The 18135-nt window shown below is 30.7% G+C and overlaps 1 protein-coding gene across 2 annotated transcripts in view; it reads right to left on the reverse strand.

Moving 5' to 3' along the window:
• Positions 1-343: 343 nt before the first annotated feature.
• The window catches only part of LOC145259847 (gamma-glutamylaminecyclotransferase-like), a 77002-nt gene continuing 59210 nt past the window's right edge, over positions 344-18135 (reverse strand). For both annotated transcript variants that reach the window (XM_080117688.1, XM_080117687.1), the window contains exons 2-3: positions 16058-16287; positions 344-553 (exon numbers count right to left, since the gene is read on the reverse strand). In XM_080117688.1, coding sequence (XP_079973814.1) covers positions 505-553; positions 16058-16287 — 279 coding nt within the window. In that variant the 3' untranslated portion in view covers positions 344-504. The remainder of the gene's footprint in view (positions 554-16057; positions 16288-18135) is intronic.

Genomic DNA, 18135 nt, shown 5'->3' on the forward strand with positions numbered 1-18135 from the left:
GTTCGGCTGAGAGCTGATATAATCCTTCCCTGTCAAAGGTTGATTTAAGACTCATTTTTAATTTCTTTAATTTTTTTAACATGGCCCAGTCTTCGTATGTACACTTACCAATCCAAAACAAAAAGGTTGATTTGATTGGATGGTGTTTCATTGCCATGCTGAAATTCTAAGAAGCCACATGTGCCACAAGTCTAGACATTGTGCTTGTCGGGTCTTTTTTGTGGTGCTCAGGACAGGAAGGTCACACCCAGAGATGGATATTCAAAAACGTTAATCATGGTTTGTTTATAACTGATGCGCGTTGTAGGTCTACATCCAGTGATAAAAACAGAAAAAGTGAACAGATATTTTAGTATTTTATCGACATAGAAGGTTATGAAGAATATAAGGCATGATTTCAATATATACAAAGAAAAAGTACAGTGGATGGCAAGACATCTTGATTCCGGCAATTTTTTTTTTTTTTTTTTTTTTGCACTGTTAATCCAGATAACATGAATTCCTTTATTTGGATTTTGGCAAATCAATTTCACATGGATCCATAACATTTTCACTGGAAAAGAAAGAAAAAACAAATTGAAATCTACAGTCCTCAAGATACAGGTTTCTAGTAACAGTACACCTAGCTGCAATAAAGAAACTCAGGATAGAGTTTAAGGACCCAGCAGACAGCGCAAAACAAGAGGAACAGCTTTCGGTTGACATTGATTCGACCTTGACCTTCACACAAGCACATGATATTCTGTAAACAAACGTAAAAACGCAAGTTGCTTGTTTTTTCGTCTGCAACATTTTTTATTTATGTAGTGTGCGTCTTTGTTCTACAATTTTTTTTAATAAATCTATTTAAACAAAACCTTTTTATATAAACAAATTATTTTACATTTCAATGGTTGTATTATTTTTTGATCCAAAACTCTTTATGTTTGAGAATTTTGTATTAATTTTCTAAGAAGAGTGTAACATTTGTATGCAACAGCTGAAAATTATATTTGATGTAAATTATATTAATTTCTAAAAACAATAAGTTGGAAATTTTACTAGTATTCTGTAACTGATGAACACAAGTATAATCATTATGAGAGAATTTTTTAAATGTCAAAATTGTCATGAGATGTCCAATATATTCAAAGTTTATTTTTTAAATCTAAAAAAATATAAAATTAATGTTCTTAAGAAGCATGGGGTTCTGGTAATAGTATACCCACCTGCAATAAAAGAATATATATATATATATGCTAGATTACCCGTGAGTGATCCGTTGGGTCAGTATGTTATATTAGCTATCGAATTCATATATGAGTGTGACACTTATGACGTAAACAAAATAGTTTGTTTTTTTGACATAACAGAAATATTTCTATGAAAGTATATTAAAATGAAAAATCACGGACGGATCACTCAAACATGAAAAAAAAAATCCTCCCTATTCGTGTAAAGTTACCTATTTTTCCGAATAATCGATCAAAAATCGAAAATTAAACATAATTTTCCTACAAATCGAACGCCGATGAAAGTCATTTAGCAGCAAAAATGCTCATGAACCTACCGATGAGAAATATAAGAATGAAAAACCCATATTGGAATCCTTCAACCAAGTTATAGAAACTTAAAATCTAAAAAAAAAATAATTAATAAAACCTGAAGCAAAAAAATAAAACTTAAATAAATAAAATAAAATAAAACTAATATTGAAACAGATTAGTAAATGGGTTAACAAATTCACTGTTCTCACACAACTATTTTGTATCTAGAAATGTAAACAAAAAATAAAAAAAGAAGGAAGGACGGAAAAGGAACGGATAGAGAGTAGTAATAGTCTTGGCTTTACTACAATTGTTTTTATGTTTTTCAACGGGTGAAAGTTGTTTAGTTTTAAGAAAATAGCGACAGTATAATTGTAATAAAGAATAGTTGCAAAACACCCCCACTCTTCCCATGTTAAATAATAATTTCGAAATAATAACATTAATATTTCAGTGCGCAGGTCAAAATCTGCAAAAGAAGCAATTTGTGTTTATTTGTTTACGTTGTTATGGGGTAATGTTTATGCGTACATGTGCAACCAGATGTCGTAAACCAGAAAGTGGGTTACATCACTCGTTACAAGGTCATTTGAGTTTTATAATCATATAGATATGTTATTTGTTTTTGTGATACATTTTGAATGAATTCAATTATTTACAAAAGTGCATTTTTACGTAAATGCAAGTTGGGAATAATTTTCCCTTTAACCAATTTGGTACCCCCACATGGGGAGCAGTATATATAATATTTTTAAAATATAATTACCCAATGACACGTGTTTCGTCGTCTCTGATTCTAGCCAGATTCGAAATCGGGACCCCAAGGTAATGAGCCTGACCTCTTTATCCGCTGGCCCATCTTGCTAACTGTTAGGATACATCACGATTTATTTAGATGTTGTTTGTGTTTATATGTATATATATATATATATATATATATATAGCTTTAATAATTTTGTATTCTTAGTATCGCCTGCACTTGGGATTGAACATTCATTATCAAGAAAAGTTTCACTTAGAACTTAATTTCACTTTGCACTTTATGCCACGAATCCTTTAGATTAAATAAAGATTTATGTTCGAAATTCTGTGATATAACCAATAGTACAAGTATAACCAGGTTGTAATCTGTGTTACAATTTTCATGAGATATCAAATATATTCAAAGTTTTTTGGGGGTTTTTTTAATCTAAAAAATCGAAAATCATTGTTTTCAAAAAGTATTAGTATACCCAACTGCAATTTAAAAAAAAAACACAGAAAAAAATGCTTCATACTTCCGAATTTTTTAGATGAGAATTAATTATTCACATTATTCAGAATTATTTGGAATATTCAGATTATTTGGATTGTTCAGATTTTTCAGATTATTCGAATTATTTGGATTATTTACAGATTATTTGGATTATTTGGAGCATTCAGATTCTTTGAATTATTCGAATTATTCAAATCATTGTAATTATTTGGATTATTCAAATCATTGTAATTATTTGGATTATTCAAATCATTGTAATTATTTGGATTATTCAAATCATTCGAATTATTTGGATTATTCAAATCATTCGAATTATTTGGATTATTCAAATCATTCGAATTATTTGGATTATTCAAATCATTGTAATTATTTGGATTATTCAAATCATTGTAATTATTTGGATTATTCAAATCATTGTAATTATTTGGATTATTCAAATCATTGTAATTATTTGGATTATTCAAATCATTCGAATTATTTGGATTATTCAAATCATTCGAATTATTTGGATTATTCAAATCATTCGAATTATTTGGATTATTCAAATCATTCGAATTATTTGGATTATTCAAATCATTCGAATTATTTGGATTATTCAAATCATTCGAATTATTTGGATTATTCAAATCATTGTAATTATTTGGATTATTCAAATCATTGTAATTATTTGGATTATTCAAATCATTGTAATTATTTGGATTATTCAAATCATTGTAATTATTTGGATTATTCAAATCATTGTAATTATTTGGATTATTCAAATCATTCGAATTATTTGGATTATTCAAATCATTCGAATTATTTGGATTATTTGAATCATTCGAATTATTTGGATTATTTTAATTATTCGAATTATTTGGATTATTTGAATTATTTGAATTATTCAGATTATTTGAATTATTTGGATTATTCAAATTATTTGAATTATTTGGATTATTTGAATTATTCAAATTATTGTAATTATTTGGATTATTCAAATTATTCAAATTATTTGGATTATTCAAATCATTCGAATTATTTGGATTATTCAGATTATTTGAATTATTTGGATTATTCAGATTATTTGAATTATTCAGATTATTTGAATTATTTGGATTATTTGAATTATTCAAATTATTTGAATTATTTGGATTATTTGAATTATTCAAATTATTGTAATTATTTGGATTATTCAAATTATTCGAATTATTTGGATTATTCAAATTATTCGAATTATTTGGATTATTCAAATCATTCGAATTATTTGGATTATTCAGATTATTTGAATTATTTGGATTATTCAGATTATTTGAATTATTCAGATTATTTGAATTATTTGAATTATTCAGATTATTTGAATTATTTGGATTATTTGAATTATTCAAATCATTCGAATTATTTGGATTATTCAGATTATTTGGAGCATTCAGATTCTTTGAATTATTCGAATTATTTGGATTATTTTAATTATTCAAATTATTCAGATTATTTGAATTATTTGGATTATTTGAATAATTTGGATTATTCAAATTACTTGGATTATTCAAATCATTCGAATTATTTGGATTATTCAAATCATTGTAATTATTTGGATTATTCAAATCATTTGAATTATTTGGATTATTCGAATCATTTGAATTATTTGGATTATTCAAATCATTTGAATTATTTGGAATATTCAGATTATTTGGAGCATTCAGATTCTTTGAATTATTCGAATTATTTGGATTATTTTAATTATTCGAATTATTTGGATTATTTGAATTATTTGAATTATTCAGATTATTTGAATTATTTGGATTATTTGAATTATTTGAATTATTTGGATTATTTGAATAATTTGGATTATTCAAATTATTGTAATTAATTGGATTATTTGAATTTTTCAAATTACTTGGATTATTTTGACTATTCGGATTATTAGAATTATTATTCGGACCATTATTTTGGTTGTTATTTCCACAATATGACACAACATCAACCTTTGTCAGTGAATCTTTTTAACTTGCAGATTTTTGTGCCAGACTCAGCAGCTCATATGGATTTTCTAACCTTTTGTTTATTTTTTGCAATGTTTAATGCAGCATCCAACTTTCTTCTGGTGCATCTTTTTTAATCTGGGAATCTTTGTCAAATTCGAGAACCTATAGAGAATTTTGAACTAAGGGAGAAAGAAAACACATGAAAGGTTAAGTAATAGATAACTTCATTAAATCCGGGGGGGGGGGGGTAGATTGTTCTCATTCAGTCAGCCATGATCAAGTAGAAGTGTTAATTATTTTTATAATATTCTTAATTATCATCGTCTGTAGTAAGGATTGAACTCCTGAAAACCATCATTTAAAATTGATTGTTAATCAACGCCTCCAACTGTTATGTCATGTGGACAATTCTAGAATGTTTCAGATTGTCCCATCTGACACACGGTGTCTTTTTGCAGTCGGATCTTCTTGGATTACAACTTAATGACATCTGCATGTGCTGATTAAATTCAGGTGTCGTATTGATACGTCTAAAATGTCTTTTAAATATTGATATGGGTGATACCTTTAACTTTAAGAGGGAGAGAAGACATCGTTTATTATGCTTTATCTAAATAACCAATAACCCAAAGGGTTGCAGATCATCTACTAGACCATGACTCAAAAATAAGAAAGGAGGGCAATTTGCTATGCAGTGTTTCTAAGAATTGCCATGGTATTAACTATAATGTTAATAAATTTGTATGGCATCAAATGACCTTTACTCATAACTAGGGTCATGACAACAGCATATTCTTTTCCTTGTTTTGACTCTTGAGTGTGTATCCATTGATATCTTTTATGTGTTTTACGTACAGTGATATGGTTCTCGGTTGATTCTTTCTACCACAACTAAAATGTCTTTCTGTTCTTCATGTGCTTAGTGTCATGTAGAATTTCCAGTGACAGAGCTTCTTTGCAAGGGCTTCTTCGTATCGGTGGAACACGTTGGTGCATGTCTGCTTCCCTGTTGATTACAACGATCATCTTTAAATCCGATGTCAACACGTTTTTGTAATAGACTCCCACCCCCACAAGCAATCACGGTTCATATCATTAATCGATGTTAGTACTCCCATAATGTTCCTCAGTTTTCGGCTGACAATCATTCTCATCATATTAACTCTTATACTGAGTGTGAGCTTTGGATTGGTTGTAACAGGTTGTTATCTGCTCTCTTGACATTTGTATTATTGTTCTATTTGGTAATTTGGACTACTGTTCTCATCTTGAGTGTTATTCGCACAATGATTTGGCCGATCTAACCTCCGACCTTCTTCAGGTGTATTTTGTTGAACTCGTGAGTCTTTCTATCAAACTCAGGAATCGGCACAGAATTTCGAACAGAACCCTTTATTCAATCCACGGGTGGTAGTATGCTCTCATTTCATCAGCCATGATCAGGTAGAGGTCCTAAGTAATTCGCAATTCTATTTTTAATGTCACCCACGCAGAATGATTCCCGAGTTCAGCAAGATACACCTGGGACCACTAGCAATAATTTCCCCCAATCTTTATCTCTCCCTAAACCTAAACGTAGATTCCATGAACGGGGCTTCTTTCTTAGAACTGCACGCCTGTGAAACTCTCTTCCGTTTGCCTGCTTTCCAGCTGACTACAATTTGGTCGTCTTCAAGTCCAACGTAAATGAATTCTTGATGGGCCGTCCCCTTGGGTAATCCAATTTACCAAATTTTCGCTACTAATGATTACTGGAGTATTGTCCCATTGGCTACTGTACACTCATTTACCCTTATCCTCGAGTGACCTTTGGGCCTTGTTAAGTGGTGACTTCTGTGTAAAAAAAAAAAAAAAAAGAAGGTCGGCGGTTACATCAGCCGAAACGTTGTGAAAATAACGTCCAAGATAAGAATAGTAGGCCAAAGAATTCAAATAATTACAAATTATTAATCCTCATCTCAAAAATTCATAAACAATGACCAGTTTTATGATTTAACTTCCCTGTCAAATCCCAAATCTCTGTTTTGCCATTTACCTACAGCAAATCCTTACTAATCACTAACATGCACTAGGTATATAACTACTAATCAACCTAACCACTAATATTTAACCACTACTCTATGGTTATTTTCATAGCAAGTGCTCATCTGAGTTTCAATCTAGCTACAACCATTATCAACAATTTCTCTCTATTTTTGCTTAAAATCCAAACGCAAGTTCTATGAGCAAAGCTTCTTTTCTAGAACTGCCCAACTATGAAACTACTCTGTTGGCTTTCTTTCCAGCTAATTACAACATAATCGTCTTCAAGTTCAATGTAAATAAGTTCAAACTATACCCAATTTCCACCACTAATGATTATTATGCTGTTGTCTCAGTGACCATCGTATGTTCATTAACCACTGAGTGGCTTTCTGGCCTTTATAATTGGTGTCTGCCTTGTAAAATATATTTATATATATATATATATATATATATATATATATATATATATATATATATATCTAAAATCATGATCTCCATGGAAAAGAGTCTATTATTGTTGTATTACTGCTGATGACACACTGATATATAAAATATAACGATATATCTTTGTTGTCGCTGATAGTAAATAATCGAGCGTTGTTGGGAGGAAGCTGCACGCACAAGAATCCAATGGTTGGTTCTTGTTGGGTGCAAATCGCCAATTAACTCCAATATCTATTTCAGGTTGTTATATAACAATTTGGACCACCTGGAACGCCGCCACAGGATGGCATTGTAACTGTAGGCAAACCCCTAGGGTATTCTATTTGTTTTTCTTTGCTTGACACAATCTGATTGCATCTGTATGCATTTCTTGTCAAATGATCTTTCATACATCCAACATTTATCTTATTTTTTGACAATCGGTCATGTTTATGTTGTTGAACCAATTAGGCTTCAAAGACTCCTGAAAATAAGAAAAATGAAAGAGACAATTTTGAGTGTGGTTTCTTCCGATTAATACCGGAAATTACGAGTATTCTTCAATTTTATTTTCTAAACATGTCAATTATATCAATTTTATTTTCTAAACATCAAATTTATTTTCTAAGTACGTCATATTTATTTTCTAAACATGTGAAATTTATTTTCTAAACACATCAAATTTATTTTCTAAACATGTCAAATTTATTTTCTAAACACGTCAATTTTATTATCTAAACACGTCAATTTTATTTTCTAAACACGTCAATTTTATTTTCTAAACACGTCAATTTTATTATCTAAACACGTCAATTTTATTTTCTAAACACGTCAATTTTATTTTCTAAACACGTCAATTTTATTTTCTAAACACGTCAAATTTATTTTCTAAACACGTCAATTTTATTATCTAAACACGTCAATTTTATTATCTAAACACGTCAATTTTATTATCTAAACACGTCAATTTTATTTTCTAAACACGTCAATTTTATTTTCTAAACACGTCAATTTTATTTTCTAAACACGTCAATTTATTTTCTAAACACGTCAATTTTATTTTCTAAACACGTCAATTTTATTTTTTAAACACGTCAATTTTATTTTTTAAACACGTCAATTTTATTATCTAAACACGTCAATTTTATTTTCTAAATATGTCAAATGCTTTAATGGGAATCATCTTGGTAACGCAGGTTTTGTGAACTAATGAAAATATATCCAAATCTTTTCTTCCATATTTCAACTTTTCCTTAAAAGTAACAAATTTATCTAATTTGCCATAAGAATGTTTGCATTTCTGACTTGCATATTATTCCTCAAACTATTGCGATGTCTAAATACCTCGCTTAATAAGTATTTTCAGTTTAAAGGTGTTTACAAAATCTATCAAGGCGTCATCATGATTAAGAAATTAAATTTCTTTATTAAACGAAATATTAGGTTGGTGTAAAAATAATTCATTTCAACGTTATGTCGAACATCAAAATAGAACATTATTTTTGCACTAACCTAATAAATGTCTTCTCGCCATTATCTCTTCGCAGCACACCAGTAATCATCCCACAATACACTAATGTGTAGTGGCACAGTGGTTGAGAACAACTGGTCTAGAGTCTAAGTATACAGTCTATGGTATAAATATAGAGTATAAACATAGACCATAGTTGAAAAAAGGGCCAATGATAACATTAAATAATCCCTAAAAGTATCCATAGTTAAAGTAATGTCTAATATGAACACCTGATCCTTGTATGTAGGCGAACCATACATCACATAAAAATCGTTACCGAAATAAAAGGAGACTTTAAAAAATAAAATTAAAAAGCAATACGTTTAGTTTTATCCTTTTAAAAGCGGTTTTCAGTAAAAAAAAAATAAAATAAAATAAATAAATAAATAAATAAAAGACGTTATCTATCTTTGAATATGTTACACACAAAGCCGTCTCTATAACAGGCTGAGGAATCTGGGAGGCGTGATTTCCAATCAGTCAGCAAATTTCTTTTTAACTGCTAACACTTCATTATCATCACTTCCAGAAGATTCTAAGAACGGAATTTTAACCCATCAAATTCATTCCAGCTGAAAAATTTTTTCAAGAAAATTTCAACACATTTTTTAAACTAAAAACAAAAAAAAAATGGTATTACGTTTCTAAATTTTTAATTGGTAAAATTTCTTCTAGCTATTATTTCTTTTATTTGTTTTTTTACATAGGAGTCACCACTTATCAAGGCCCAGAGGCCACTCGAGGATAAGGATTAATGGGATAATATTGTAGTAATCGTTAGTAGTGGACATTTGGTAAATTGGATTACTTAAGGGAACGGCTCATCAAGAATTTGTTCACATTGGACTTGAAGACGACCAAATTGTAGTCAGTTGGAAAGCAGGCAAACGGAAGAGAGTTTTTGATTAGTAAAATGACTGATGTTGCTCAGATATGGTGTGACCGGCCCAGTGAAGGCATCTTGTGAGAAGAACCTGCTGGAGGGAGGTGATGTGGCACCCTGCTCGGACCACTGTGTTCAGAAAGAAGTGTTGCTAGGACACATACATGGATTAAATAAAGAGTTTCATTTGAAATTCTATGTAGATTCTCAAGTTTGACAGAAAGATTTCCTGTGTTCGACAGAAAAATTCCCCTAGTACGAGAGAAAGATTCACTTAAAGAAGGTCGGGGGATACATTGGCCGAAACATTGTGAAAATAACACAAGATGAGAACAGTAGTCCAAAAAATGTTTTAAAGAAAACGATATTTCTTGATTAAAGAAAACTGTTAATATGAAAAGACGAAATACAAAAATACTTTTTCAAAATCTATATAACTAATTAGCAAATTTGATTGAAGAAATTAAAGCAGTATGAACTACTATTTTAATGTGAAGTTTCTAATTAATAATTACGTAAAAATAGTACCCAACAAATTTAAATTTTCATTCTTTCTAGTATACTGATAAACTTATAATCCAAATTTATAATTATAAAACAGAACTTTAGTTGAAATAAATTTTATGTGTAATTTCATTATGAAAATAAATCCATCAGAATGCTTTTCGGTTTCTTTATAAACAAATCAGCTATTTTAATCATTAAAAATAAATTTGTGACATTTCATAGTCTTTGACATTCAAAAATGATTTTGAAGCAACTCTAATTAAGGTTTAAAAGTATTACAGTTCGTTTGTGGCCCTAAAAAAATTTCTATTTCATTAACTGTATCACAGTTCAATTTGTTTTTTTGTTATTAACTTATTGCAATTTAATTCATGTATGAAAAATATTAATTATTAGAAAAAAAAAATGGCTTGTCTTATTTTGACATTTTCACCGAGTAAAAAATTGAGAAGCAAAAAATAAATTTCCTTTGAGGCAATGAGCGTGAAATGTTAGTAGTTAAAAAGATATTTGCTGACTGAGTAGAAATATTTCTTCAGTAGAGTCTCCCAAATGTCAGATTCCTCATCATGCTTAAGGCATAGTTTTAATTAAGTAGAAGATGTGCTAGATCTAGCATGCATTTTGCAATAGCAGATTCTAATTGAAAGCAAGGGAGATAAGTCAGTTTGTCATATAGAATTAATCACACAACTTGGATTTAGGGAAGCATAAAACACATCCATCTTGGTCTATGAAAATCAAACGGGGAAATAACTTTTATAACTTAAACAGGAAATAACTATCATAGCTTAATTAAATAAGCTTACTTCCGGTTTTAAATGCAACTGTTGTCAGCTATTGATGATTGAAAATAATATAAATTAAATTTAATATATAAAAGGCAAAATGTGTGTGTGTGTGTGTGTGTGTGTGTGTGTGTGTGTGTGTGTGTGTGTGTGTGTGTGTGTGTGTGTGTGTGTGTGTGTGTCTTGCAAAAATTTTCGACACACGGGATGAATCATCACAAGATCAATATCGTTTTGAAGCTTGATCCTTTGGACGGAAAATATCGAAAAATTGGCCAAAAACATTAATTTCTTCACCCTTAACTCGGCCGTTTTTACAAGGAGGGGAGGGGGGTCGCTTTTTTTGTTGACATTTTCACAAGTCATCGTCTTTCGATTAACTACACGAAAGTTCAACGCTCACAACTTCCAGTTGCGCATCAGCTAAGACGTTAGGCTTTTTTTTTCCTCCGATAAGTCACAGGTTCGAGCCTGCCCGCCTACTACCACTTTTTTTTTTTTTTTTTTTTTTTTTTTTTACACCTCTCGCCACCCAAACAGCCTAATGTTGTTTTGATCCCCCCCCCCGTTACTAACACTTTTTTTATCCCCCCTCCTCCTCCGGGGGTTCCTTACCACACCACCTCGATACATTCAGGCAATGTTGGGGAGTCCCACTAGTTAAATATAAATTAAATAAATCAACTTTAAATATTATTTCTAAACAGATGTTTAGTTGATGTACATATATTTCTAAACAGATGTTTAGTTGATGTACATATGAATTAAAACGATTCTATTACAAATAATTAATAATATTGATCTAATTACTAAAATAGATTCTCTTTAATGTAATATGCAAATTAGCTTACTCATTCAGCGTAGATATGTTCTGAATAAATAGTACATTAGAAATTATGTGGGAGTAAAAGTGTATTTTCAGTATGAAAAGTCAATTATTGAAACTGTACCTTTTGTACATATGTCCTGGCCCCAGACGGTGAAACAGAACCTTTCGACATTCTGGATGGTATTCTTCAAGGTGATACATTTGCAATTTTCCTTTTCATTATCGTAATAGATTACATCATGCATATCTCTGGATACAATCAATGACAATGGACTGATGTATCAACCGAGAAGTTCACGTAATCCTGCACTTTACATCACCGATGCTGATTTTGCTGATGGCATTGTGCTGTTGTCTGACAACCTCATTAGCACCCAGGCACTCCCATCTTCTCTTGAATCAGTAGCAAACTGTACAAGGCTTTACCTGAATGCTACCAAGACTGAGTATGAGTGTATGCCAATAAACATTTGCAACGACCACAAAATTAAAACCCTCACAAATAGCATCCTCAAATACATTGAACACTACAAGTATCTAGGATCACACATCAGGAACTCTGAGAAAGACTAACATTAGAAAGGACTTGGCATGGATTGCTTGTAAGAAAATGGATAAGATCTGGAAATCCAATCTTGCTCGCAAATTCAAAATTCAAGTTTTCCGCGTACTTATTGAGCCAATCTTACTCTATGGATCTGAAACTTGAACTCTTTCAGCAAAACAACAGCATCGTTTGGATGGATGTTACACACGTCTTTTGAGAAGAGCACTCAATATCTCATGGCGAAATCACCCAACTTTAGAAATGATATATGGAGACTACCGAGAGTATCAACCTCAGTTTGTAAAAGATGTGTTCAGTTAGCTGGGCATTGTGCACATGCCACAGATGAAGTTGTTTCATCATTTGCACTGTGGAGACAACCATCATCTCACCATCGATCACGAAAGATAGGATACAACGAGATACATTTATCTCTAAGGAAGATCTTTTGGGTGCTATGACAGATAAGAAATACTGGAAGGGTGTAGTGAGTTCTATCTTGGCTGAGGCCGCAGAATAATGATGATGATGATGATGATGTACATATGAATTAAATTGTAAACAAACTAACAAACAGATAGGAATATGACTTTATAATAATAGACATATCTATATATATCTATAAAATTGAGCATGTGTGAGGACACTTCTCAAACTATATACTCAACAAATTTTTTTTCTACAGACTTGAAATATTGTATATAAGTTATTCAGACATGTGGAAAACTTAAATCGGTTTTCATCTGGAAAAAAGGGTTTCTAAGGAGTCAAAATTGAAAAATTGGTACGTGGCAATGGGGGGGGGGGTCATCAGATTTTTATTTATTTGTCAACTGTTTCATGGCTGCACATGCGCGGTCATGAAACATAACAGCTTCTTTATGTTAAGAATAAGTAGGTTTGAAAACACTTTTTATAGAACGTGGTAGGCTGGTCTAATGATTATCGTACTTGACTCACTGTCTTTATGTTTTGGTTTCAATCTCAGTTCGGGTATTTTTGTTTTAATTAGAAGTGAACTCCCTAGAAAAAACAAAAAAACATAATACTCGCATGCACATGTCTCAGTTTCTTTCATAGTGTTTAACACCTACAGTATTTCTGTTTATAATAAGAAATTTGCATTAATAAAAAATAAATTATTTATGCATATTTTATGATCGAGCAATGATACTAAGCTTCAAAGGAAAAGAAAACAACAACAATTTCTCCTGACGACAATCGGATGCCCGATAGAAAGCGCTTGATAAAAATATGGCCAACCAAAACTTCTGGGCGCCATTATATAATACGCCTGCCAAAATTAAAAAGACAGCTCGGCAAATAGAAAAGATATCCAACAAGATTGGAAAAAGGAATAACTCTGTCATGTTCAATCAAACGTGTGTGTATATATATATATATATATATATATATATAGTTATTTATTTATTATTTTTAAAAAAATCAAAACAAAACAAAAAACACTTAAACAGATGAATGATAAAAAAACGAAGCAGTAAATTGTCTATGTGAACATAGCGCAGTGGATTAGGGCGCTGGACTGAAATACATAAGGTCCAAGGTTCGAATCCTACCAACAGTCAAGCCATGCTGAAGACGATTAGGGCTCCAACACGCGTGTCCGTAGATTACCGTTTTTAAAAATAATAAATAAATAAATAAATGATACGTCCAAATAAAATTGGGCGACTTTCTAAGAAAAACACCGGATCTCCGAGGCGGAAACATAAACATTACTATCGTTTAAAAAATCAAAACAAAAACCACTTAAACAGATGAACGATAAAAACGAAGCAGTAAATCGTCTATGGCAACATAGCGGAGGTGATTAGAGCACTGGACTGAAATACATAAGGTCCAAGGTTCGAATCCTACCAACAGTCAAGCTACGCTGAAGAGGAGTAGGGCTCCGAAACACGCGTGTCCGTAGATTACTGTTTTTAAAAATAATAAATAAATAAATAATACGTCCAAATAAAAAATGGACAACTTTCTAAGAAAAACACCGGTTCTCCGAGGCGGAGACATAAACATTACTATCTTTTAAAAAAAATCAAAACAAAACAAAAAACACTTATATATATACATATATATATATATATATATATATATATATATAGATAGATAGATAGATATATAGATATTAAGAGGTACATTTGGTAAAAAAAAATAAGTGCTCAATACGTTAGTAGAGCTTAATATGCTTTTTATTATTTCAACCTCGAGTGTATTAACTTAATTCATTGCAGGTTGTTTATAATTATCTGGCTAGATCATCAAATGATTTAAGCTAAAATAAATTTAAGGAAAGATAATGTTTTTTTGATTACATATGGACATTAAAAACCAAAGACAATAATATCTTTTTGACATGCAAAATTATAAATCCAATCTATCTCTTCCTTCCTTCCTTTCTCGTTTTTTTTTTATTTTTTTATTTCTATTTTAATTAACTAAAACACTCTTCATCATCAATCCCCTCTTTTCTCTCCTTTTCCCTTTCCTTTTTTAATTTATATTTATATATATTTTTTCTCTAGTGTTTCCCCCCTCCTCCCTTTTCCCCATTTTTTCCTTCTCCCCTTTTATCCGTTACTCCCACTCTTTTGGTTTTTAATATCCTTATGTAATCAAAAAACATTATCTTTCCTTTAATTTATTTTAACTTAAATCATCTGACGATATAGGCGGATAATTTTTTATCCCGTCTATTGACACAACCTGTAATGAATTGAGTTAATAGTTCCGAGGTTGAAATAATAAAAAAACATAAAAACATAAATAATCTCACCCGCTACTTAATTGGCTGAAAAATGCTAGGCTCGCTGTTTGTTTATAAATAAGCGGTTTGAGCACTATAAAAGTGGTGGACAAATGTTTGTTTAAAATAGACATTTGGCGAAGTTATCTGCAGGCACCACTCCTGTGGGTTGATCGGTAGAACTGCTGACTATCAACACGAAGGTTCAAGGTTCAATCCTCGGCTTGGGAGAGGTGCTAGTCTAGCGGCACTGATGAGTTGTGATACAACGAAACATGACTGTATGTCAATAACTACAAATATATGTATATTGTAATAAAATTAGCAAATTATTAATCAAAGTTTTAGTATACTTTGGTTTTCAGCAGAAGAATACCAAATCCCTATTATAATTAAACAAGATTCAAGCAAGCAAGGACGCCTGGACGGTCCACAGAGTTTTATAATTATTAAGATTAAGTAGATGTGCTAGATCTAGCATACATTTTGCATTTTGAAATGGATTCTAATTGAAAGCAAGGGAGATAAGTCAGTTTGTCATACACAATCACAAAACTGACACATTAAGAAATATAATAAAACTATAATTCGATAAATTTTATTTTTACTTATATATTATTTTTTTTTTACAGGATTATTTTTTTTTCATAATTTTTGGAATTTATACTAATTTCGACATATCATGTAAGTTATAATGTTTTTACTTGAAATGCATTGGTTTTGAATACCATAATGCTGCGGTAGCACCATTTTTTTTTTTTTTTTTTTTCTTAAAATGAATTTGATTCATTAGAATTCCCTTTAAAAATGTCCTCGGAGCAATGAGAGTGAAGTGTTAACAGTTAGAAAGATATCCACTGTGTGACTAGTAAAAATTTTCTTCCAATAAAGCCTCTCAAATGTCAGATCTCTTGGCCTCTTATAGGTACTGCCTTGATTACACACCCTGATACCAAATTTTATTATTAGTTGAGTATCAAGTGTAAGATATTATTTTAACTGAACCTCTGGTCCAAAAGGCTTTGTGCGTTTATACCTGATGACGTATTTCAACACCTGTGGGTCATTGTTGTCATAACTTTCTAGGAACGGTAACTGGAGAAGTTCCGGCTTGCTTTTCTGCAAAAGGTAACACCAGCACAACTCGGATTTGTCTCCGAGGGAAACGGGGATTTTTTGCCGTTTGTACAATGTTGGGTGGCTTTCAAAATCATCCAGAAACTCCAGCATTTTATCATCGATGGAATAGACTTCTCCATGAATGTTCTGGAAGAAAAAGCAAAGAAAAATATTTGCATTATTTGGATTATTCAGACTAGTATTCGCAACATTTCAGCCGATGTAACCTCCAAACTTTTTCAGTTGCATGCTTTTTTTTTTTTCGAACTTGGGAAACTTTATGAATGGATTTGTAAACTGAATTCTTTATTATTCATACTATTATTCATATCTTAGCTGTTATATTTCACATTATGGTCCGGAAGTGGTTCATCATTCTTATCATATGTTAAATTTAGGCAGAAAACTATTCACTCCCTCCAAAATAATTAAACTTGTTTGCCTTTCCTACAAAAAATAAATTAAATTATTTAAAATAGTATTTTTTTTTAAACTAATGAATCACTGTTCATCAAGTGCAGGAGCGACTTGAGGATAAGGGCTAAAGTGCCACTACATGAGGATTGGAGACAACATTGGAATGGGTACAATATTTCTTAAACAGAATTGATTATCCAAGAAGATGGATCAACAAGTATTTGTTTATATTGGACTTAAAGACAACCATGTTGAAATCGACTGAGAATCAGCTTCATGGTATTTTGTTGCACAGACGGAACTCGCTAGCAAAAAAACTTTGTTCATGGAAATTGCGATTGATCTTTGATAAGGAAAGAGAGAAAGAAAAGTCCTCTGCTATGGTTGTAGGCAGGTGAGTTTGTGAATGTGTTATAGAGGGATGGTGAGGAACTGAAGATCAGTTGAGCATCTACTATGAACAGATCTGGTTATAGTCAGCTAGTGTACTTCCTAACTTCCGGTGTACCGCTATAGGAAGCGGTGACAAGGCTTCCTTCATTTTTATTGTTCTTCAGTATTTCTATTGTGAAACGATTTCTTGCAATAAAATAGAAGACAAGGACATTATTGAAAAGCATACAATAAAAATTAACAAAATTATAAAAAGATAAAAATGACACAATTAGTCTGTATTTGCACTTTTAATAGCAAAATATACTAAAAAAAAAAGTTTTATTTTATTTAAAATTTTATAACAAATATATTTTTATGAAATTATAAAAATAAAAGTTTTGTTTTTAATTTTAAAAACAATTTTTTTTTTTAATTTGAACTTATATAAATAATAATAACATATGTTTCTGAAAGTATAAAAAAATAAAATTATTGAAATTAAAATTACAAAATTTTAAACATCATAAAAAAAAAAGATATCCGGTATATAATATTCCCAAATTCACTTTTTATTTAAACTTATATAATAAACATATGTTTCTGAAAGTATAAAAAATAACATTGAAATCAAAATTACAAAAATCATTAAAAAAAAAAAAAAAAAAGATATCCGCTATATAATATTCCCAAAATAGTTGGCTTCAATTCTTCATTGTCACAGGAATTCTTGTAGTTATCTATCGAAAAAGACTAATTGTGTTATTTTTATTTGTATAATTTTGCTAATTTTTATTGAATACTTTTTCAATAATGTTCTTTTCTTATATTTCATTTCAACAAATCACTTCACAATAGAAATACTGAAGAACAATAAAAGTGAAGGAACTGACTTGACTTGTTATCGCTTCCAGTAGCACTATGCCGGAAGTTAAGAAGTACATCAGCTTACTATAACCACATATCAATACAGTAGAGAGGGGCTAACAATATCTCTTCTGTGCAAAAGGGACTTAAGAGACGAGAATAGACCATTCCCACTAGATTGCAAAGTCGGTTTTGTACCCTAAAATATAACAACAGTGAATTTGATGTTTTGAAACTATGTTGGTAGCGGCCATGCACGTTCCACCACTTGTGCCCTAGTGTGAAAGTACAACTCTATTGGTTTTCAGTTGGAACGTTTTGAAAGTGCATAGCAGGGGG

The sequence above is a fragment of the Euprymna scolopes genome, chromosome 35 (assembly GCF_053919585.1).
Source record: "Euprymna scolopes isolate OS-2025 chromosome 35, ASM5391958v1, whole genome shotgun sequence".
NCBI lineage: Eukaryota > Metazoa > Mollusca > Cephalopoda > Sepiida > Sepiolidae > Euprymna > Euprymna scolopes.